The sequence below is a fragment of the Columba livia genome, chromosome 1 (assembly GCF_036013475.1).
Source record: "Columba livia isolate bColLiv1 breed racing homer chromosome 1, bColLiv1.pat.W.v2, whole genome shotgun sequence".
NCBI lineage: Eukaryota > Metazoa > Chordata > Aves > Columbiformes > Columbidae > Columba > Columba livia.
In genome coordinates this window covers 127838646-127861816 of record NC_088602.1, presented here as the reverse complement: position 1 = coordinate 127861816, position 23171 = coordinate 127838646, and the positions used below count along the sequence as shown (strand labels likewise).

The 23171-nt window shown below is 46.3% G+C and overlaps 2 protein-coding genes across 5 annotated transcripts in view; both read right to left on the bottom strand.

The window, feature by feature from the left end:
* Nucleotides 1–255: 255 nt before the first annotated feature.
* On the bottom strand, nucleotides 256–6400 carry LOC102098060 (cystatin-B). The gene is made up of 3 exons (XM_065050053.1): nucleotides 6257–6400; nucleotides 1823–1924; nucleotides 256–1076 (listed from the first exon to the last, which is right to left on the bottom strand). The coding sequence occupies exons 1-3, from the start codon at nucleotides 6320–6322 to the stop codon at nucleotides 948–950; spliced, it is 297 nt and encodes a 98-aa protein (XP_064906125.1). The 5' UTR covers nucleotides 6323–6400; the 3' UTR covers nucleotides 256–947.
* A 740-nt stretch (nucleotides 6401–7140) lies between these two features.
* Nucleotides 7141–23171, bottom strand: part of CASR (calcium sensing receptor) — an 82436-nt gene continuing 66405 nt past the window's right edge. For all 4 annotated transcript variants that reach the window (XM_005506262.3, XM_065049993.1, XM_065049992.1 and 1 more), the window contains exons 5-7: nucleotides 18525–18755; nucleotides 14824–14947; nucleotides 7141–11971 (exon numbers count right to left, since the gene is read on the bottom strand). In XM_005506262.3, the coding sequence (XP_005506319.2) occupies nucleotides 10521–11971; nucleotides 14824–14947; nucleotides 18525–18755 (1806 nt within the window). In that variant the 3' untranslated portion in view covers nucleotides 7141–10520. The remainder of the gene's footprint in view (nucleotides 11972–14823; nucleotides 14948–18524; nucleotides 18756–23171) is intronic.

Here is a 23171-nt window from a genome sequence, read left to right as displayed (position 1 = left end):
TAAAATCCAAGACAAAGGCAGCATCGAGTGTCGCGGCCTTTTCCATGCCCTCTGTCAGCAGATGCCTTGCTCCACCCAGCACAGTGAGACTGCATTTTCCTTAGTGTTCCTTTCTAATTTCTAACTAAAAGATTGGAATAAACCTAAGGTTATAAGGAATATGAAAAACACTCATGGGAAAAAGAAACTCTGAGCAACATAACCACTATTCAAAACCAGTACAGAGAACAGTGAAACACTACTCAAAGTCAAATATGCCCTTTCAATTAAAGAGAAATGTTTATTATTATTAATGCAGAAATGCTTGTCCAGCTTAAGTTCTTTTCCAGGACTTTTCCTTAGGACTGAGAAAAGCAGCAAGTTCAGTTCTGTTTTTAAACTCATACCCCCTCTACTGGGCATTATATCCTACTGCTGCAAGCAGATCAACATGGTTACCAAGGGAATGTTTGTTTCAAAAGACTATAACCCTCCTCTTGCTTTCAAAACCACTTTGGCTCGGGTCTCTCTTCAGGTCTTTGCCAAGAAAATACATAGCACGATTTAAACCTACAGATATATTCACAGTTGCAAAATAGCGCAGAAAAGATAAGAGTTTTCCTCTCGCTCCTTGCTGCAAATACAGAATGCCAGTGCCACTCCCCTTTCAGTTTCTAAACCAAGGAAGTCCAGAAACAGGACTCAGCAGCAGTGTTGCAGTTATGTTGCACTGAAGTCAGTGCAGCTACTTGGATTTGCATTAGTGCAGGTGAAAGGAGAACCATGTGACTCTAAAATTTAGATATTGCACAGGAAGGGAATGGCATAAAAGCAACTGATTTTTTCCAGTAGGAAGTTAAAAAACATACACTTTCTTTTCTCCTTTGTTGGCACAGGAATCAACAGTTTGCACGCTATAGAAAATGCACATAAGAACCCATTAGGAAAACACACAAGATAGAAGCTTGCTAGAAAAAAGCCAGTTCATCATGCTTAGTCTTGCTGCTCTGGTAACTGTGGAGACTCAGCGGCTTGTTCTCGTGAGGAAGGCTCTTGAAAACCCGCAGGTGCATGAACTCGTCATTGCCAACATGGACCTGCAAAACATAAAAACCTGTGAGTTCCACAGAATGACAGCAACCTTCAGCAAGAGGGGTGGCGCAGACTGGTGTGTTTTGAAGGTGGTAAAGCAGAGAGGTGGTAAGAAAAACCATCACCTCAGAAGGTGTGGTCTTGTTTTAAACCAGACTGGGAGTTATGACTTTGTGGAGTTATGACTTTATGACCCTCTAATCCTTCTATGCTTGTTAATGCTCCCTATGCCTGAGACAGGGAATGTACATCTAGGGAACCAGAGCTGCACAGAAGTGATTAATACATTACATACATGTAAAATGCTCTAATCTTATCTGGCACAAGCAGCACTTCAATGCTTTCATCACAGGCACTTGGTGTAGAACGTGGCATCACTACAGGCAGAGTCAGAGTCGGTTTGACACTTCACTGTATCTTTACACATCTGGACTTCACTTAATGTGATGTTAGTGCTCACCATCACAGATGTGTAATTATCCCCAAATCTAAGTCTCATAAAATAACTGAAAAGTAAAAATCATTATGAAAGCAGGGAAGTACTCTCATCTCCATTTAATACAGGGAGATGGGCTGGGAGGTGGGGGGTGGATTTTTTTTTAATGTATAGATTTTTTTTCTTATTAAGGCCAAATCATAAGCATCCCTCTCTAGGTAAGTAAAGAAAAAAAGACAACATTCCAAATACTATATGTGTTAATTAAAAAAAACCACAACCAAACAACAAACAACATTGCCCAGTGTCCTCTACCTTGATGAAGTAGTTTGTTCCAGCAACCACCTGAGTTTTAAACTCCACGGCAGTGAAGACATCAAAGGTTTTCCCTTCTTTTTCTTCTAGTTGAGGTTTCACCTTAACAAAACAACAGTTTATTTAAGAATGATGCAAGATTCAAGTACTTAGGACTTAAGGCCCACAATATAAATGTGCCTTTGCACCCTTCAGGTCACTACTGCTGAATTCCCAGACACAGAGCTCCTGCTTTTCCAAGTTATTAAATGATCAAAATGAATCATGTTAAGTTTTGTGTTCAAGAAAGACGAGAAATCTAAACAGGCAGCAAAGCCAAGGGAGTGGTGTGATTCAGTCGTCACAGACTAACATCAAATCTGGAGCTTTGAACAGAGAACTGTGTGGGTATTCTAGAAGGTTTATGTTGACAAATTATTTCCTCTATTATGTCTCAGCTTCTGTTCTGTATATCTAACAACAAATGTGAAGTGATTCAGTACCTACATGCACAAGACTACACATATTTTTAAAGAGAAGTTTTTCACATTTATCATTCTTACAAGAAAAAGGGCCATCTTCAGCATTACCTCCCTTTTCAAATTCAGAACAAGTTATTACACACCCAGCATCACAGAACAGACAGACACCCAAATATCAAGCTTTCAAAGCAAACTACCCAAGCCTACAACACAACACAAATCTGACAGTTCTTCCAGCACGTCTGCTGGAATCTATAATGTTTTCAAACTGCAAATATTTTCCAAAAAATAAATGAACCATAAATCTTCTGAGCTATCATCCCCATTTCCAGAGTGCAAAACCTGTGCTCAAGAAGTCAGAATAACTTGTCCAATACCTCAGTGGGAGGCATGAACTCACAAGAGTTGCTGCTCTTCTTTCCCACACTTGGCTCTCTAGAACATTGTAGCCACATGGTAATATTCTTGGTCAGGGAAGCAGAAGATTTCAGGCTTTGTTCGTAAGGGCAATATGAATTAGTCTTGGGAGTCCGTGCTGCATGTGCAGGTCTACCCAGGCCTTACCTCCTGCACCACATCATTGTCTAGCCCTCCCTCCACTCCCAGTGCAACAGTACCAGCAGTGAGTAATTTTATCTTTGCAGCTATATGGTGTATTCCCCCTTCTTCCTAAATTCAAGGGGAATGAACATATTTGCTATCCTGCCTGAATTCCAGCTGCTTCCTTGGAGGAAAACAAGTGTCAGTTTGCCACTGCTCAGGTGCTCTAGGTGAAGCAGGAACAGAAAATTCCTGCCACAGGGTACGTCCTCCCACTGAGAAGGAGCAGGACTGAAATCTGGTGTCTTCCCAAGACAGGTGATCAGTGATTGTCCTGCTGCTGAGAGCTGTGGCCATACTGTACATCATCCCTCAGAGGTCATACGCTCTCCACTTCTTCCAGGCCATGGACAGCACATCAAAAGTAAGATAAAGATGTTTGGATGCTTTTGTACATATGTTTTTCTTTCCATATGGAAATCAAAGCACATTCAACAACTTTGCATTTGAAGATGCAAGGAAGAGCGCAGCCCCAGAAAGTGCAGTGATTCAGTCCTCCCTGAGTCAGAAGATGGAGCAAGTGGTTTCAGTTTCCATCACTAGAGCTACTATTACAAATTTTAAGCAGCAGGGGAGAGGGCAGGCATAAGTATCCCATGGACCCTGTGCTGTCCTGTGCTTCTTTAGCAATCCTAGGTGCTGTGCAAGGTTGGTTTCTCAAGTCTCCAAATTGACCTGGCTCAGCACATTTTGTTTCCACCAGAAAGCCGAACACTGAGCTCCATGACCCCAGGCAGCGGGAGGTGACACGTGGCTGCAAGCTTGTCAGGATGTTATTGTGACAATGACTCAACGCAGCATGTGACACTGGGCATTCTAATGCAGTACGGAGAGGGAGAGCCCAGAAATACTCTTTGAAAGACCTGGTACTGCCCACCATACTAGTTCATCATGTCAGTCTAGATCTGGAGGTCCTGATGGACAGTGCACCAAACATGAGCCATCACTGTGCCCTGGTGATAACGAAGGTCATAGCATTCTGGGCTGCATCAGCAGGAGCCTCACCAGAAGAGAGAAGCAAACGATTACTGTGTTTGTTAGAGCACATGTGGAATACTGTGTCCATTTTTGGGCCCCCAGTACAAGAAAGATGCCGATAAGCTGTAGCCAGCTCAGCAGAGGGCCACCGCGAGGTCAGATGGCTGGAGCACTCGTGCTGTGAGGAAAGGAAGAAAATTAGCTTGCTCAGCCTGGAGAAGAGAAGGCTTGGATAAAAGCTTTCCAGTCCTTACAAGAAGCCAGGATCTTTACAGAGGGGCAGAAGAATGAGACTCAATGGTCATAAGTTGAAATTGGAGGTTCAGACCGGATATAAGGAAGAGCTTTTCCCACGAGGACACTGGCAGAACAGCAGCCTGCCCAGAGAAGTTGTGCAGTTTCTGTTCTCAGAGGTTTTTAAGACCCGACTGGACAAAGCCCTGAACAGCCTGGGCCTGCTGACCCTGTGCTGGGCAGGAGGTGCAGCCCTTTCCCACCCAAAAAATCTGTGATTCAGTCATGCCCTGAAGGTTCTTTGTTGTCCTGCGTGGCCTGTTTCCGTACTCCCAGAGCAGTTACTGAAAAGCAGATGGTTCAAAAAAATCACCCTAACTAACCTCTGCCACAGGTGCCAGTGGGAAGCCAAGGACTGAACAGGCCTGGGTGGAAATCCTTGCTGTGGAGAGGCAGTTCCTGTGGGACTCCTGAGCCAGAGACACTGTCAGAGGGAAGCTGTCCTACTCTGCCTCCCACTGTACCTGCTCTGGGCAAGCAGCAGTACTTGCCAAGTCCACAAATCTGACCGATGTTTTGGCCATCGCTGCCGTTTTACGAAACAATAAAATGGAAGCAAGAACTAGAAAAGCAGGAACAGGACATGTATTTATGGCAAACAAACTGGCAGGCTTTAAAAAATCTCTACAAACATTTGATTTTAAGCAAACAAAGTAATTTTAGAAGTCTACCTTGATTTAAGACACAACTTCACAGGCAAATTTCAGTTTCGAGTTTTCCCATGTATTTTAAATAAAGTAATACAAGCAGGCAGTCAAAACAAGCTGGATAAGCTTTGAAATATTTAGGTAATTTAAATGAAAATGCCAGATTTTTTGTTAATTCCATTCACATCTGATTCCAGATGAGTTTTGTTTGTACTTTTCATCTTATATTTGGACTACTAAACCACCACAGCCTGCCACAGAATGGAAATTCAGGGTTCAAAACAAATCTAGTTTTCAGACTATATGCAACACTAATCGCATACGCATGTTATCTTTAACATGACACGTAGACCTCTTCAGGTCAAAACAATTATTATGACTCTCTCAGCAGTTCTCAGTAGTGTACTCATTCCTGCAGACTCAGGTTAGTGCTCAGGAGATGCACATCTCTCTTTTTTTTTTTTGTAATGAAAGATCATCAGATTCTACAAGCTAAACTTTAATTTCAATGATTGTGCCTTCAGGTGCTCTGTATATGTTTAGTAACTGCTGCAGTCTAGGGAGCTTGTCTTTCATCTTTCTCCACTGGCTTGACACACCCTGGCTGATAAAACCAAAAAGCAGAAGGAACTTGAGTTCACTCATGACTGAAACAAGACCACGTGCTTTGAAAGAAGGACTTAGTTGTACACTGACATTTTTAGAGCAAAAGCAGGTGCTGCTCCATTAGCATGGGCTGTCATTCATCTATCCTGTAAGTGGCATCAGGGTTTGGAGCTGTTAGTGTGCAGAGTTGAATTCTGCTTTGGGGAATAGAAGAAGCAGCAGAGAAGTTTTATTCGTCCTCCAACACCAACAACAAAGTGGCTACAAGATTTAGACTTTGCAAGAACCTCCTGAGCTCCTTCCTCAAGCTAATAGACCTTTTGTAGCTGGGACAGACACCAGCAGCAGTAACGGGGCCCGTAGCACCGGGGCTGACCCCGAGCACTCAACACGGTCACCACTTGCTCTCTAAATCCCTCCAAAATGTCCCCTTAAGATTCTGAGCCTGCCCTGCCTGGATGCAATAAAACCACGCGAGGCCAAGCAGGCAGAGGGAGAGCTCCAGAGCGCCAGGAACCGCTCATCCCATTCCCAGTCATTCTTCCTGCTTTTAAGCCGAGGGGGGAGGATAGGCGTCTCCGCCTTCAGCCCTGCTGGGCAATGGCCGAACACCTGGGTTCCCCGCCAATCTCTACACCGGGACGAGGCCCCAGCCGTCCGGTCACACCGGCCGCCGGCGGCTGCCAGCCCAAGCCGGCGGGCTCCGACCACCAGCAGGCCCGCCGGGAGAAGCCCCGGGAGACCCGCCGCCCCGCCCCGGGCTAGGCCAGCGCCCGCCGCCAGGCCCTTCCCGGGCCCGGGGGTCCCTCCCGGGCTGGCCGCAGCGCAGCGCAGCGCAGCCCCCTCACCTCCTCCGCGATCTGCTGCGTCTCGGGGGTGGCGGCCCGGACCGCCGAGGCGCCCCCGCACAACATGATGGCAGCCGCTTCGCTCTCCTCCGCTCCGCGCCGCCCCGCCCCGGCCCTCCCGCTCGGGCGGGGCCGGGGCGGGCCGGGGCGGGGCGGGGCGGGGCGGGGCGGGGCCGGGGCGGGGCCGGGCCGGGCCCGGGCCCGGGCACAACGCGGGGTCTCAAACCTGCCTTTGGCCCTCCCGAGCTGTGGGGCGGGAGCAGCGGTCGCTCCAGAGCCGGGGAAATTTTAGTGCAGCACAGCGGGACCAGGTCTCTCTGGGCATGGCAGAACGCGTCCCGCCCCATGACAGGCTGCAATCGCCAGCTGAAGGAAGAGATGCTAAAAGCAAGAGGTGCAATAAAAGCTGCCGACAGAATGACCCACAGGAGGTCTGCAGCCTGTCCTCGGCGGTGACACCTCTGGGAGAGGCCTGTGTCAGGACAGGGCTCTCATGAGCTGCTTTCTTTTCCAGCCTGTCGTGTTTTCCAGCAGCTATCACCTACTTGTAAAGTTTCCCAGTACACGACTCCCTTGTTCACCGTGTTCATAATTCCCTCTCCCAGGCTGGTTTTGCTGTTTCTCAGCCAGCAAACCAAAAGCTGCATGAATTGCCCAGCCTTTGAGAAATTCCCCTGGTGAGACTGCAGTCTGAATGTTCAGGTCTTTAGCTAAATTTCACTGCAATTTACACATCCAGATTTACTGGAAAAACAACAGCAAAAACCTACCTTCCTCCCCCTGCTTCTCAGCACTTTGGTAAATATAGCCCTAAATGTAACCACAGCAGGTATTTCATATTGAACCAACTTCCTGCACTGATAAAGGGGACGTGGTGAGAAGGATGAAACAGACCAGAGAAGAACGATTTATTTTCCTTGGTATTATCTCACTCCTCTGTGGAGAGCAAGTAAATGTTCTGCTGGGGCTTTGGGCCAGCACAGCTCAGCTGGGTTTGTGAGCAGAGGGTGAAGTATCAGCCTACTCACTGGGATGGTTCCCTGCCCATTGGCCATGTTTGCTAATGGATATCCCACCATGGAGTTGATAATACTCTTTGCCTCTGTCCCCACTGCTGTTGCTTCTCTGCCAGGTGGTTTGGGAAACACCGACATTGGCAGGTGCTTTTCAGTAGATGTTTGAGTTACAGGGTGGGACAGCTGTGCATGTGGACAGCTTCTGTTGTGACATGCCACTGGAAGTTTGCAGGCTTGAGCTTTCAAAATAAGTTTGTTACCCAACTTGTTTTCATCAGTATTTTCTTGTGCGAAACACAGACTGGCTTTTGGACAGGTGTCTGAGCAAACTTCCTCTTCTCCTGGACTTGGCAGGATGGGAACATATACTCTCCTCTGTGCATGGGAAAAAAGGGTTTGGTTGCAAATCACTTTCACAAAAAGGGTCCTTTTTTACTGGGCTTCCCTGGTATCTAGTGTGTGCATCACCAGAAGAGGCTGCAGCAGCAGCTGTCACAGTGTGTGGAGCTTGACGCTCAGAGCTCAGGGTACATGTGCAGTGAGGGTGGGTGAGGGTTCCCCAGCAAATCGAGCACAGCTGGTCTGTTGCTGTAAAACTATGGCAGCTGTTGGAGCCCATCGTGTGCCAGGGCACACATTCCTTTTAAGTAGATGTAAAGAACAAAAAAACACCTAAAGAATGAAAACTGCCCAAAGAATGAAAAACACCCAAATGTCAACATTTTCTACTGTGTGCATAGCCAGTGAATACAGTTCTCCAAACAAGGCAGCTGACGGTGACTTTCTGTTTCTCATGTTGCATGTGTTAGTGCAGAGTCTTCGTTTTGTATCCTGTGTCATTTTGTTTCATTCACTAAGCACTTCTAGGATATCAGTGCTGTCAGCTTCACTTCAGGGGTTACTGTTCTGGTTTTGGCCTGTAGGAATAATTCAACAGCACTAAAACTATTTGGCTACTGACATTTTTGGTGTGGGCCATAACCAAAGTATTGTTTTATTTTTGTTAGCCCTTTCTGCCATCTAGTGCCCATCTCTGTTCATGCATTTAGACTCAGGAGACCACGAGCCTTAACTCCTTCCCCTAAACTAAACCTAGAGGCCACATTCAGCAGCCTGGTGAAGGAACCTGTTTTTTCAGAAGCAATGAGCTACTCTGACTGGGTCCAGTGGTAGAATGTGGTTTCTAAAATTGTGGCCACAAGGATTTATGTTTCAAACTCCCTTTTTTTTTTTTTTTTTCTTTTAACCAGCTGTGCCATAGCTTTAATCAAATATTATAATTTGAAGGCCTTACAGTTAAAGTTGGATTGGTTCTTCCATGGTGTAATTAAAATTTGAGCCCATGCTGAGGTGGATATAACAGGTCAACAAGAAGGCTAAAATAACTTGTCTGACCAGCACACTCCTTGGGGTTATGGACTTTCATTGTGCTCTATTAAGCCCAAACTCCTCTTCCTTATCAGTAACAAGTAGAGGTGGCAAAACAAAGTTTTTATGCAGCAATGTCACCTGTAAGTTTTATTTGCCTGCCCTGGCAAAAGAACAACCAAGCAAAAACAGTAACAAAAGAATTGTGGCATTTTCCTCAACGCATCCACACATTCATTCCATTTCTGCTCACACTAAGCTGCAGGCCTGTCTACCTTTCCACAGTGGTCTGGATTACCTTCATGTTTGATGAGGAAGGGTACTGACTTTGTGCCAGATGCTTGTTCTTGCACATGAGATCTGTGAAGAGAGAAATAAATTCTGCAATGTAACCCTACCCCCTCCTGCCAGGATGCTGAGGGACACTTTTTCTCTCCTCAGGCTGCAGTAAATATCTCTTCTTATGACTCTCTTACTTACAACATTTCCAGCATGGGTGGAGAAGAAACACGAATACCTTGCAAAATCAGTAGCACTTATGTCTGCTTTTGGGGGAGTGGAACAAGTGTCATGAATAATGAAGTTCTGCTGTTTTCTTTGCTGAAGTTCTTACTGTTTTTCTTTAGGTACAGTCCGCCCTCCTTGTGCTAGGTGCCCTCTCTTCAAGATGGGCCAAGAAGAAATAACCTGGTAGGTGGCCTGTAGGAGCCAAAACATATACAGTTTACCCATTTGCGTGTGCATGTCTCAGAGCCCAGGCCTGTATGTTTTTCTCCTCCTGCTACCTACCAGCACATACACTTCAGATACTCACTCGTTCCTGCAATCGTATTGCCACATTGGGGTTATTTTTCCACCCCTAACTCCTCCATTTCACCTTGTTTCATTTGCTGTGTTTCAGGCCCACCAGTGTCGTCAGGACTAGCACAATGCTCTGTGTAGGTGTGAGGCAGATTAATATGGGAAAGCACAACACTGACTATGGTGTGAAGGGGTTAGCCATGTATGCCATGTGGAATATTACAGCAGCAACACTTTGTTAAGCATACAACTATGAGCGACATAATCACGGATACATCTCATTGTGCTCTCACAGCGTTCTCTAGGGGGGGATTTACAAGCTGTTCCCCCTCCACCAAAGCAGGTAGGCTGGAGGTAAAGCTACCTCAGCTGGAGGAAAACAGTAGCAACCTAGTAGCTTGGTCTAGTGCAATGGAGTCTATGAAGAGTACTGTCCAGTATTTCCTGCTGGGCAGAAAGGAGAGATTGGGACATTACTAAATATAAATAGCAGGGCACTCTGTCACATAAATACTTTACATGTTCACACCCTCGGCTGTACACAGCATGCAGGATGTTGGGGCTTTTTTTATTTTCCCCACAACCGAACTTTTCCCAAGTGAAACTGTGTACCTTGCTTCTGTAGAGCTGAGAGTCCTGATGCACATGGTTACAGATCACATATACTGGATAAAGAGGGAATATTATACATAGTGGGAAAGAGGAATATTATACATAAATGTAAAAGCAGAGTATAGTGGATTGCCTAATGCCTCCCATAGTCAGCTGATTTGCAGTCTGGCAGGAAAAGCTTACAGAGGCAAGGCAGCATGCAGACTTCTGCTTAAGCCCCACCAGAGGAGATCTTCACTCGTCCTTCTGAGATGTCCTGGTTTCAATAAAGCCAATGTAAATTCAGTCCAAGGCTCCCCAGACACACTCCTTCCTCTGGAGGCACGTGTATTACCCTGCCGGTGCTAACAGTACAGTGTGGTGGAGCTGTGTCACAGGAGCGTGTCTTTGTTGTCTTTCCCGTTCAGAAGCAAGAGGTGAGCAAGTTCCTCTTGAGGGGCTGATGTGCTTTTCATGATCTTCTTTCGTTAGGAATGTACCGTGTTCTCTGTGACAGAGCCACCTCCAGTGCCTATAAAATTTCGGGAGTTAGCTGACAGCAGAGGAGGCTCCGCCTCAGCGCTTGGTACCTCTTCTCTGGCGTCTCCCACCACTGACTCCTGCGAGCTGCTCTCCGGGCTGGAAGCTGCCTGGAAGCTGGGCTCAGCGCTTAGGGGCTCACTGTTCTGCAGGGGAAGCAGGGCCCGGTGCCGCATCAGGCTGTCGTCGCTGTTCTGGGCCTCCAGGGAGTTCCTGCGCTTGGCGTTCCTGTTGGCCATGGCGTTCTTCTGCGGCTCCTCGAAGCTCAGCGACAGGGTGACGGTGCCGCTTCCAAAGCTGACTTTCTGCTTGCACCCACGTTGCTGCTGGCGCTGCCGCTCAGCGGAGGCTGGTAGAGGAAAAGGGTCTTCGTGGTTGCTTTTGCTGCTGATGGAGGAGGAAGGTGTGGAGCCGGTGGAGCCCCCCAGGCTGTTGGAGCGCTTGCGTGACACGTTGCTCCGTCTCAGCGTGGCCCTGGCAGCCACCTTGAAAGCATGGGCGGCTGTGCTGCAGCGCACCTCCTCGATTGTGTTGCGGGAGGGCTTGAAGAGGATGATGTAGACTTTGTTGAAGAAGATGCAGGCCAGGAGCCCAAAGCTGGCAGCCAGTATTGCAATCACCTCCACGGCAGAGACGAACTTGCCATATGTGCTGGCATAAGCAGGGATGAAGGAGATCCAGACAATGAAGAAGATCAGCATGCTGAAGGTGATGAACTTGGCCTCATTAAAGTTCTCAGGCAGCTTTCGAGACTTGAAGGCGAAGAAGAAGCAGATGGCCGCCAGAAGGCAGGTGTAGCCAATGAGAAAGCCAAGGGCCATCAGGGAGCCTTCATGGCAGGTGATGAAGATAATTTCATCCTCCAGTTCATGGTTTCGGTAACTGGATGGTGGGGCTGTGTAAAGCCAAATCACACAGATGACAATCTGCACGAATGTACACAAGAAAACCAGGAGAAACTGGAGGTTGAGGCCCCACCACTTTCGGTGGAGGCTCGTGGGGATCTTTGCCTCAAAGACAAGCAGGACACGGTTGGTTTTCACCAGGATGCAGGAGATGCAGAGGACAAAGCTGATGCCGAAAGCTGGCTGCCGCAGACGGCAAGTCCAATTCTGGGGCTCACCAATGAAGAACAATGAGCTGGAAAAGCAGCAGAGCAAGGAGAAGAGGAGGAGGTAGGATAGCTCCCGGTTTGTGGCCTTGACAATAGGTGTGTTGCGAAATTTGGTGAAGACTCCCAGGACAAAAGAGGTCAGGAAAATTCCCAGCACAGCAAAGAGAGTCAGAGCAATTCCAAAGGGCTCCGTCCAGGACAGAAACTCTATCTGTTTGGGGATGCAGGATGTGTGGTTCTCGTTGGACCAGTAATCCTCAGGGCACTTGTCACAGGCGCTTGCATCTGAAAAAGAAGTGATAGGGAGAGGGAGTGTTTTTCAGAATGAGCGGCTGAAATGTGGAATGACATATATGGCAGCTACGCACCAGCCTTCACCTTAAATATACAGGGTGTTCCCTTCAGGTGTCTGCAGGTTCCCAGAATCATATGTTGGTGTCTCAGAGTGTTTTACACTGAAGGAACCAGCCTCCCATGGGCTATATAGCAAAACACAAAGCACACTTAGTTACAGTTTTAAAAAACTCCAGCCCTTGCACTCGTTCTTGGAATCCATTTCCTGGCAAAACTTTGCAAACTTTGATTGCTATCAGCTGTTATACCGGCTCTGTCCCTCTCTCTTTCTTGTTCCTTCATTTTTATAATCTGCTCTGTCTGTCTTTATCCCTCTCACACTTTTATCATCATTTGAAACATCCTGCCTGTCTCTATTACAGAGAAAATTAAAAACGTGCTTGCCCCCTTAAGTGCTTTGAGAGCCTATTTCATATTCCACAGAGGCGAGTCTCACAAGTGTTTAAATTGCTCTTCCCTGAAGGTAGACAATGCCCTTGACTCCCATCTTTCATTTCATGCTGGAACATCAGGGGAAGATGTGTCTTAACGATATCACTCTCCCCACACCCAGCAAAGAGTCCTGCTGATACTTGTAAAGGAAAAATTGATGCCTCCATCTCTTTCCTCAACATGACACTAGTTGTGGCTACGGGGATGGCAACATATGTCTCCAATGGCTGCTGGGATCAAAAGGCAAAGACCTGCTGCTTCTGCTCTTCTTCTTCAACTCAAAAGGGTCTTGTGCACTCATGCAGAGGGCCATGACTCCCTTGATGGCAGTGGAAAGGGGTTGACAGCAGTGAGTTGGAAGTCACGACCTACCTCAGCCTTCAGGATCCCAGTGGATAGCAATGGGCTGGGAACACACGTTCAGAAACCTGCTTTAGCAGCAACCTCCCTTTTGGCTTTGCTCCTGAGCACGGACAGATGCTCAGAGCATAGCTCCCAGAGCAGAGCTTGATGCTAATGAGAAATCCAGGAATGCCCAGCTAGCGAGGGCACAGGATTTCAAGCTCTCTTGTTCTGGAGGGGTGGTTGGGGGGAGCATGCGTGACCTGATATGATACTGCTTCCATAACGACTGGTTGCCTCAGCTAAGCTGTTCATGTGAAAAACTCTGTCACCACGTCATTTCAATTTTCATCCATCCAGCCAACCATTTTTATTTTTCTTGTGCCTTTCAGCTGGAGGCCTATGGCAAACTGTGGGCAAGGCAGAGCCAACTTCACATAGCAGGGAGCTCAACCACCTCTAGCAGAGACAGAGGCAGCTCTTCAGCTCTGCATCCTAAAGATGTGCCTTCCCTGTTGTCTTGTGGTGTCTTACAGACCATGCTGCCACTGAAGGGAGCAAAGCAGATCTCCCTCCTTCCCCAAGGCTGGTCATTCCTGCTCCCTTCTTCGTGTTAGCACTAGAGGTCAGATAGCTTCTCCTTCTAGCTGGAAACTCAGCTTGCCAAGAGTTTGTTTTTAGGAAGACCAGGGACCTGATCCAACTCACTCTATGATCCCCTGAGTGCCAGCACTGCTCCCGGACAAAGGGTGGCAGCAAACAGCTGGGAGAGGACGCGACAGATCATCTCTTTCAGTAGCATCACTGTCTCAGCTGGATGAGACTGGTAGTAAAATTGCTCTCTAGGCCTATAAAACTGGCAAGCTCAGGAAATAAAGAGCATTACTGTCAGCTGAAATTGCAGCAGGAAACTGTGGAGTCAGAAGGCAGCTGCCCCTGCAGCCCCACAAATTTCACTAGAACACCAGTTCTAGCTCCCAAAATCATGTGAAAAACATGAAAAAACCCCTGATACACAAGACCAGAACTGCTTCTGTTTAATTTGAAAATGCTACTCCCAAGCATCCTGTAGTACTATATGTTCATGCGAAAAAATTATAATTCCTGTCTGATAGTATGTAAATCAGATTCTCCCAAAGGAGACCCCTTGTTCCATTTTGCAAGCAGGTTACTGAGGTTTTCATCTCAGGCAAGGTCTGCACCATGTGCTGGGACCAGTGCTGCTGGAGGGGGTGTGAGGAGATTCCAAGCACTCTGCAGTGTGGAGGGGGCTGCTCTTCTGAAAGGATTTACTGGCCTTCATTAACCCTGGGGATGCCCAGCACTGAGGGAGCCCTAATGGTGTTGGAAATTCAGAATTTTTAAACCAGTTCTAAAAGTGAGGTTATCTTTTCCCTCCACTGCAGAACCTGAGTGGCTTGGTCCAAGCTCCCGCTGAAACCAACAAAAAAGATGTCTATGGAGAGGACCCAGAGATTCTGCTCTTTTGCAGTGCCAGTGCTCAACAGAAACTGTGGTTGGTGAGCCTGTAAAGGGAAATAATCCTCTCTGCTTGTGAAGTCAGGGATGGAATTGACTTTCTTTCTTTGTAAAGCATGAAATAAAACACTGACAACATGAGGAAAAGAGGGAGGCAAACAGATAACTCCAAAACTTAGGATTAGGGTAGGGAGTGTCTCTGTCCTCCAGGTTTTTGGAGGAACAAAAGCTACTGCTATAGTGCAAAGAGTTTGCTTGTGACTGCCTGAGAGGCTTCTTATATGCAAGTTCTTAATTCTCCTAACTCAAAGCAGAAGGGACAAGCAGGCTTAGCAGAAGGCAGGACCTGAGGACCACAGGACTCAACTCCTGTAAGCTTTTCAGAAGTTACGCCAGGCTTTCTGTGAAGGCCCCTGGTGAGGGAACCTTCAGCTCAGCACTGCAGGGAAGTGACTTCAGCCCACGTGCAGGCGATGCCGAGACACCTCACGTGGTCCTCTCCAAACTCAAAACAGCTCTGTGGGTGTTACCTGTTTCATCACTGTACTCCCCATCAGGGCAGTCCACACACTCGAAGCAGCAGGTGGGCTCTCCCTCAATAATGCCCTTCCTGGTGCCCGGGAGGCAGTCCCTGCTGCAGTTAGAGAAAGGCACCTGCAAGAAAAGAGCCCAAGGAGGGTTAATGGTGGCAGTGTCCCACGTACAGCCTTTCTACAGCAGGTCCTTGGCCTTCCTCCAAGGGTGTTATGGCTTGATTAGCATGCTGGATGGAGAGCCTCAGAGGTTCCCATCTTCCCTCCACAGAACAGACACATTTTGCACAATAGGTGTTCCCCAACCTACTGCAGTGATATTTGTTTGAAAGAACACATCAAGGGATGGTAGGGAAGATCAGCAGATCTTTGTGATCTCTACTGTGTTGTGGGCCCTACAGACTGGTATGTGAACCATGATACACATGCCAGAAAACAGTCATTATATGGTTAAAATACAATGAATCTCTACTGGCAGGAATTTCAGTCAGCCTTGCAGATGATGGGCTCTGACTGCTGATTGCCAATCCCATATATCACATATTGACTGCTAGTGATTTATGGGATTTAAAACAATTTCTTGAAACCCACTTCCTCCTGTTCTTCTGAAGAACCCCTCCAACCCATACAGAAAAAAAAAAAGGTAAACTAAGTGAACAAGAGGTGTTTTCATATGAAAGAAAGAAGGACCCTGTTTTGAGAACCTTGAGCATCTAAAGATGTAGATCAGCAGATCTGAAGGCTTCCAGACTTCTGTTGCTGCAAATGATGGTCTGTGTCACCTGCTGGCTGTGTATTTACACTGTGTGTGAGCCCACCTGGGCACAGTTGTATCCTGGCAGCAAGTGGCTGCCTGGGCATGCTCACCGCGTGCCTAAGGCACACTGATAACAAGGTGTTCAGCATAGTGACTGGAGGTCTAGGCCTTTTCTACACAGAAGCATGGCATGAGGTTCAGCTCACCTTTTCCCAACTAGATTACAGAAAGAGAGGTGACATGAAACATGGCTTTCTCAGCTCAGGGTAGTTAAACCCACGACTTCCACTGGCAGCAAGGTACCATCATCTGTACAGACCTAAGGGCAGCTCTGGTTGGAAGCCTCCATTCACCTTTTTGAAAGTTTGCTGCTCTTTTGCCCAAGTGCTGCTAACCTGCTGATCTCCAGGAAGCTCCTGTGTGGATGCACTTCGGCAGTGAGTCCAGGGTATGGTTTGGAAACTGCCCGTATGCAAGCATTGACCTCAGCCACAGGGTAAGCAGGTCCTTGGTAGTGCCAACTCCTATGTGGATCCACAGATTTTGTAACTCTGGTGTTTGCCTGCAGCTGAGAGCAGTCACCATTGGCTGTCACTCTGAAGTACAGCTGCAGCACAGTTTGGGAACCCTGTTTCTAAGGTGTTAATCAGGATTGCATAATTAATCGGACAGACACATATCCGGGGCAAATCCCTGCAGCTCCCCGCTTGAAGCACTCCTTGCTGTTAAAACCTATTGCTATTAATACGGTTTGCTATTAATACCTGTTCCTTGAGACCGTCTTTTAGTAGGTTGTGCATCCACCAAGAGGACTTCATCAGTCAAGACTGTCTTTCCCTAGGCTGTCACTGATGATTTTGAACAGGACTGAATCAGAGGCCTGACTGAAGTAATGCACTGATTTCCCATTATCTACTAAACTGATTTTGCTTCCAAGGAGGAAAATTAAATTGGTTTGGCATGATTTCATCTTGACAAATTCATGCTGGCTTTTTCTTATCGGTTTATTATCCTCTAAGTGTTTATAAATGGTTTAATATATATATTTTTATCAAGTCTTTTATATTACTGAATCTCAGCTCTATTGTGTGTAATTCCTTTGGCTCTCTCATATCTGCTTTTAAAAACAGGTATTATGATTACCCTCCTGTAATCCTTTGAGATATCACCCATCCTCCCAGTTTCTCAGAGATGAATTGCTCAGTACTTTTGAGATTGCTTTGGCTGCCTTCTTAAGTATTCTGTGGGGAATTTCATCAACTCCTGCCAAAATGAATCTATCTATCATACCTACTCCTTAACTTGTTCTTTTGCAAGTCTGGCCAATGCTGAAGTTCTTGAGTTACAATTAACTACATTTGATATTTTTTTGAGGATGACAGAGGCATAGAAAGTTTAAATGAGTAAAGTACTGGCCACTCTGTGAGCAGAGCCTTTCATCTGGAAGAAATTCAAACTCTATAAACTGGAAAGAAAGCTGCAAGAGACACAGAGATTACAAACCCCTCCACTGGCACACAATTTGCATGCCCTGGTATGACACTGCAACATCCAGTTGCATTTTTTGAAGTTTAGGACAGAGAACAAAGATAAATATTGCATCGCTAGAGGAATTTAGACTCAATTTAAGGTAAAAAAAATAAATCCTGCCTGTTGGAATAGGTGTCAGTGGCATTTTACAATGGTCAGAAAAAGGGGTTAGAATATCAGGGTTTTTTTTAATTCCACTTGTAGTTTGGGCTCAGAGTCTCCCGCTGGGCTTAGAAAAGCCTGAGCTCAGTATTTCTGCTACAGTGTGCTATGTCTGACTCATTCCTCTGTCACAGGGGCCTGGATTTGAACCAGAAGTGAAACTGCGGTATCTGGAGTGAAGGTAAGGCTTAACTGCTGGTGTAGTTGTGTTAGGCAAGTTACGCTACTGCAGAAGCAGGTGTCCGATCTGTTGGCCAACGTGAATAATCACCTGGAAGTGAATCGCCTTGTTCATTAAATCAGGTGCTGATTTAACACATCTAAACACTGCAGCAGGGCCAATGACTTTTCTAAGCTAACGCTGTGTCAGCTCCCAGACCACAAGCCATATGTCCGCTCAGTGTTGCCTCTGGGAGCCGGGATTTCTGTCTAGGCTGGAGTGGGCTGCTGCTGGCTATGGTGGCAGCTCGTCTGGCTCTTGTCCAGAGATGTCTGCACCGCATTCCCATCATGCTGGGAAGACACAGTCATGGCTGCTAGGGACAATACAGTTATGCTGAAAAGATCTAACACATGTAAGAAAGCAGAGAAGGACTTAGGCCTGAATAAAGTCAATGGCTACACCATGTACTTTTGAGATTACATAAGCATCTTCTGGTAGATTAAAAAAAGTTAACAGGTACTGGCATCTCCCACTATTTGAGGACCATGTCCAAATTAACCTGGAAAGACTGACAGGGCTTGTTCTGTTTGGTTTGCAAGGCAAGGATATGTGGAAGGCCCTGGGACTTGGAGGGTAAAGCCAAGGGAAACAGCTGCAAATTTAACAAGGAGCAGGAAGAGTCACTTCTTGATACAGAGATACTGGGAGTAGAAGAAATGGCTGTTTCAGTAATGAAACTATGGTGCTCAGGAAAACTTGGCTTAGTCAACAACCAGACTCATTTTCTCAATTTCTTGTCCTTGTGGAAACAGCATTACAAAATTCCAAGCTAACTACCTGGGCCAGAAAAAAGGTATTATTTAAAGCATTAATACTTAGGCTCATCAAATGTGTAGGAGAAGAGAACCAGCTGCCCGTTATTTCCAGAAGTGTGTAATAGGAGTGTGAAAGACTACGGCAGAGACCATGTAAACAGCAAAATGAATGAGTCTTTTAATGAGAAATGGAACCATAATACAGGAGTATGCAGGGTTAGTTGCAACTTCAGCTTGTGGCAACTTGGGAAACATTGCTGTGAGCACTTACCTCCTTAGAGAATCCACTCCATAGGATCTTGTTTTCATTGATAAAAAGCCTCTCCCCTTTCTTGGCATACACGTTGTAGTGCCCAACCTCCTCAAAAACGACTGAGCCATCCTCCGGGGAGAGATGCCAATTGATTATTGAGTAATTTCCCACCAGATCCCCAAACTCATCAAAATCCACTTGCTCCCCCATGTTATTGGTGAAATTTAAGTGGCGCAGATGCTTGAGAACCTAGAGAGAAAGATACAGTGTGAATGCCTGTGTGTCACAGCCCTACCACAGCACACATCCGCTGTGGGGACAAAACTGGAAATAATCAATTTACTACAGTCTTCAATCTCTTAAAAATCACTTAATCACAGCAGTCGCACATTTTCTCTCATAGACATCACACACACAAGGAGGCTGTGCAAACCACATAGACAGCACAAGGTATCACAGCCATCAGTGTGGACAGCACCCACCTGTAAAGCTCTGCTTACCAGCTGCTACCCCATCAACTATTTGGCATTCCTATTTGGTCCCTTGCAGCTACCTCTGCAAGCCCACAGCTCTCCTTCAGGGGCAGAGAAAAGGCAGCAGCCACGGAAGTGCTTCAGTCACACACACATCCCTCTCACCCTGCTCTTGCTACCACTTGGCAGAAATGCTCTCGGTTGGCATCACACATCCTTGAATGATCAGTCACTCAGAAACGGGAGTGCTTGAGAAACAATTTACAAACTTGACTTTTGATTGAAAAACCCCAAGCCCAATGCACTTCAGTAAAGAACAACAAATCAAGCTTGCTCACCACATGGCAGGCCTGAAGAATCCATAATACTTTTTTTTGTCTCCTGTCATCTGGTTGCATAGTTTCAAGTAATCACATTCTACCTGTCCCCATGTGTTGACTCCTGTAATTTTCACCTTGTTCCTTAAACTGTCATATGCTGTGGACAAGTGCAGTTAATCCCAGGGACAACTGCAGTTGCAAAATTCACAATCTAGTATAGCCTGACAAGCAGACCAAAGAAACTGCAGCATGAAAGAAAGCTGATACTGGCAACTGTGGTGCCATACATCCACATCATATGTTTCTTCAAAAGTTAGTTGCTGGTTTGTGCACTTATCAGATTTTTTTTCCCCCCCCATTTAATGGATGCTGTTAGTTACTCTGTAGATCTCATCTACGGAAAGCTGAGGTGACTCTGGGGGACACCTGCCTGTCAGCTATCCCTAGACCCCCGTGGCATAGTTGCTGCTGTGCTTCTAGCACCTGCAACAGTTTGTAAGGCCAGTCCCCACTCTCTCACCTGTGGGTGCCCAAACATACAATCCTGGGTGGAAAAATGTAAGGAAAAGAAAAATGGAATCAATTTGTCTGGGCAGGCAGACCCCTCCTCGCCCCACAGACATAGAACAGACATTACAGTTTTGATGAAGCCTTTTCACCTGGAAGGACAGGAGAACAGAATCACTTCATTAATTCCTGTCGGTTTTGCTAAATTGTCTCATTTTTCTCTGTTTCCTTTTGGGATCCTCCTATCTCAAGCTAAAATCCCCAGAGCTAGAGATATACCCTCCTCCCTCTTTGCCTATATCAATGCCAGCCTGAGAGAGTTCAGAAAAATCACAATAGTACTGGGCAGGGCATGGCTGGCAATATCTTTTAGTATTTCTGTGATGTTGATGGAAGTACATCAAAATATTGCCACAGTATTCAGTCTTTGAATAATGGATGAGATGGTGGAAGCAGGATTTTTTTTCTTTCTCATCTCTGCTGGCCCTTCTCAGTAGACCAGCTCCCCCATAAGGTGTGCAGCTGCAGTGACCTCACTGAAGAACCAGGACCTGTTCCTAGAAGACCTGACCTTCTGATGAACATGGCAAAAGAAGGGGCTCTGTGGAGGGATGAGGCATTGCCTACTGTGGGGAAAGACAGAGGAGACTGCTCCCCTCTCCTCCCCCTTATCCTCGAGGGGCTCCCAGAAAGGCGCTGCTTGCCCAGCTGCAGCAGAGAACAGAGTGAGAACAGAGCAGAGGCAGCTCTGAGGTCAGAACACATGACACAAGGTCTGCAGATCCACAGTAATGTCTGTACTGCATCAACTCACTTTGGCCTCGTCTGCAGCGGGGCTGCAATCCTGGACGTGTTAGCAGGAACTTTGTCTACCAGCAGTGTAGGTTACCAAGCAGGTAACCACATTTCTCTGCAGGCTCTAGCATCTACCACAGGGTGATACCTGTAGCTTTGATGTCCAGGTCAAATTTGAGTCATAATGTTGAGCTGAATGCCATGTTTCTCCTCATTCCAACTCAATGTCATGCTCTGGTGCAGCACTGCAGCGCTCTGCTGAACAACCATAGGATATCCTGACCAGATATCACTGCTGGGTTGACTGACATCTGTACAGACAGGAGGTGAAGACCTTGCACTTCCTTATGACACACATTAGGAGACAGTCTTGCAAAGGCCATATTGAAGATTCTACAGTTCTAGTCCTGCCTCTCCTGGCCAGCTTCAGTCTGGCTGGCCGTAGGGTCAGAGAGATGAATAGTGGAAAAACTTCTGAATTTCCTGGATGCAACTTGTTGTTGTTGTTGTTTAATTTCATAACATTCATCTCAATTAGTTTAATTCTTTGCCTTACCTCCTGACATTAGGCTTCTTAGAAAGCAATACATACCCCTGGCTACTGGTGGGTTCTTGTAGGTTCAGCAGCATGTTCATCACACACACACACTACACCTGAGGACCCAGGTTATAAACTATTTCAGGTATGAGTTGATATCTTTATCTAGTGGGTAAATATTCATATAAAAGCAATGATCTGCACTTTATGTTTTCTTTCCCCAGGCACAAAATAGCAGCTTCAGCTATACAGCCATAGCTGGGGAGCAGGAGAGCCCAGTTGCATCCGGTCATGCAGAAAGGCACATGCCCAATTTAAAATCCCCAATGGAGGGGCAACAGGAACAACAGGAGTAACAAAACCTGATTTCTCTTTCCAGCAAATACCAAAGTTTACCTTCAAGTCTAAATTTCTGAGGCGCAGTTTGTGAAATGATAACTGAACAACTGCTAGGACATGTTCCTGTTTTAGACAGTAAGGAAAGCCCCGGATATTATCTGTATATCACACAAGTTCTGCTCTCTACAGGGTAAAAATATGGTTTAAACAGCCAAGGAATATAGAAGCACTAAACTTTGAAAGAGGAAGTTGTAGACTCTGAATAACTACAGTACTCTTTCACAGGCATCAGTCTATCAATGATTAGCTAAAGGCTTTACAGTTAAAAATGTGTCACTGTGTTTTGTAACTAAAAATAGAAACATAAATACCCAGGACTCAATCCACAAAGACTTAAAAGACCCTGCTTTATTGAGGGCAAGAACACATGTCAGGGCTGCAGGGATGATATCCTGGAACCAAGAGTTTATGAAAGAAGTGTTGGCCTCATGGCTTGAATACACTGTCAGCAGCTGGTGGAAGCCTGTGAGGAGACCATTGTACAAGCCGCTCTCTTTAGATGTTTCTGTAACTTTTCCTTCTTTTTTTTTCCCCCTCTGTCACAGGCTCCATGTTGAATTGCAATGCCTTTTAACTAAAACACCTATTATCAGAAAGGACTTGCAAGCTGCCCCCTAGTCCACCCTCCCATTATTCCTGGTAAGGCCATTCCCAGCCATGTAGCAGCTCATGCTTTATCCAGGCTAGATAGTCTGGGTAGCGTGACTGCCTCTCTTATGGAAGAATCATAAAAGCATAACATAAATACAGTTGTAGTAGGTCAGATCAGCAGCCCCTCTCCCCAGGACCAGTTTCTAACCATGGCCAACAGCAAATGCCTACACAGGAGTAACATGGGACGTGACACTTCCCCAGAATACTCTAACACATTTTGCAGCTCAGTGACTTCCTGGGCCAAAGGTCTTTGTGCTTGGTAACCTGCAGTGGATTTTTCTTCCATGACGTTGTACATTTGTGTTCTGCACCTGTGCAGACTTTTCACATCCACAGCCTCCTACAGCAAGGAGATCTACATTTTATGAGGAAAGCACCTCTTCTAGCCCATCAGAACAGAGAAGCTACTAAGCTCTTCTGATGCCCTTTGTGCTCACGTTGGAAGAAGCCAAGGACTGTCATTTCCTAGTCACCTTTTCCATGCCTGTCAGGATTTTACAAACCTTTGTCAGATCTCTCTTCAGCTGATGAGCCCTATCTGACTCTGCTGCTTCTTGTACATAAACCATTCCATTGGCACTTCTCCAAACTTTCCCAGTCTTCTTCATCAGTCCTGAGACCAGCACATGATATTGAAGTGAGATGCACCAGGGGTTAATGAAGTGCCTCCAAGACACTCTGTTTACCTCTCTGTCCCGTTTTCCAGTGTGACTATTCTTAACAGTGCATTTGCTTCTTCGATTTCTACTCAGCCAGAGCTGAGGAGTCCACCTAAGGAGCTGTTCAATCTTGAAGATATCATTTGTGATTAGTCAGAACTGACCATTTATTTTTATCCTCTGCTGACTATCTTTCAACCAACTGTTCATCCATTCAAGGAATGAATTTGATGACAGACTATCAGAAAACTTCTAGAAGCCTGAGCGTACTCTGGGAATAGGAGCTCCCTTATCCATATACATCCCAATGCCTTCAAGTA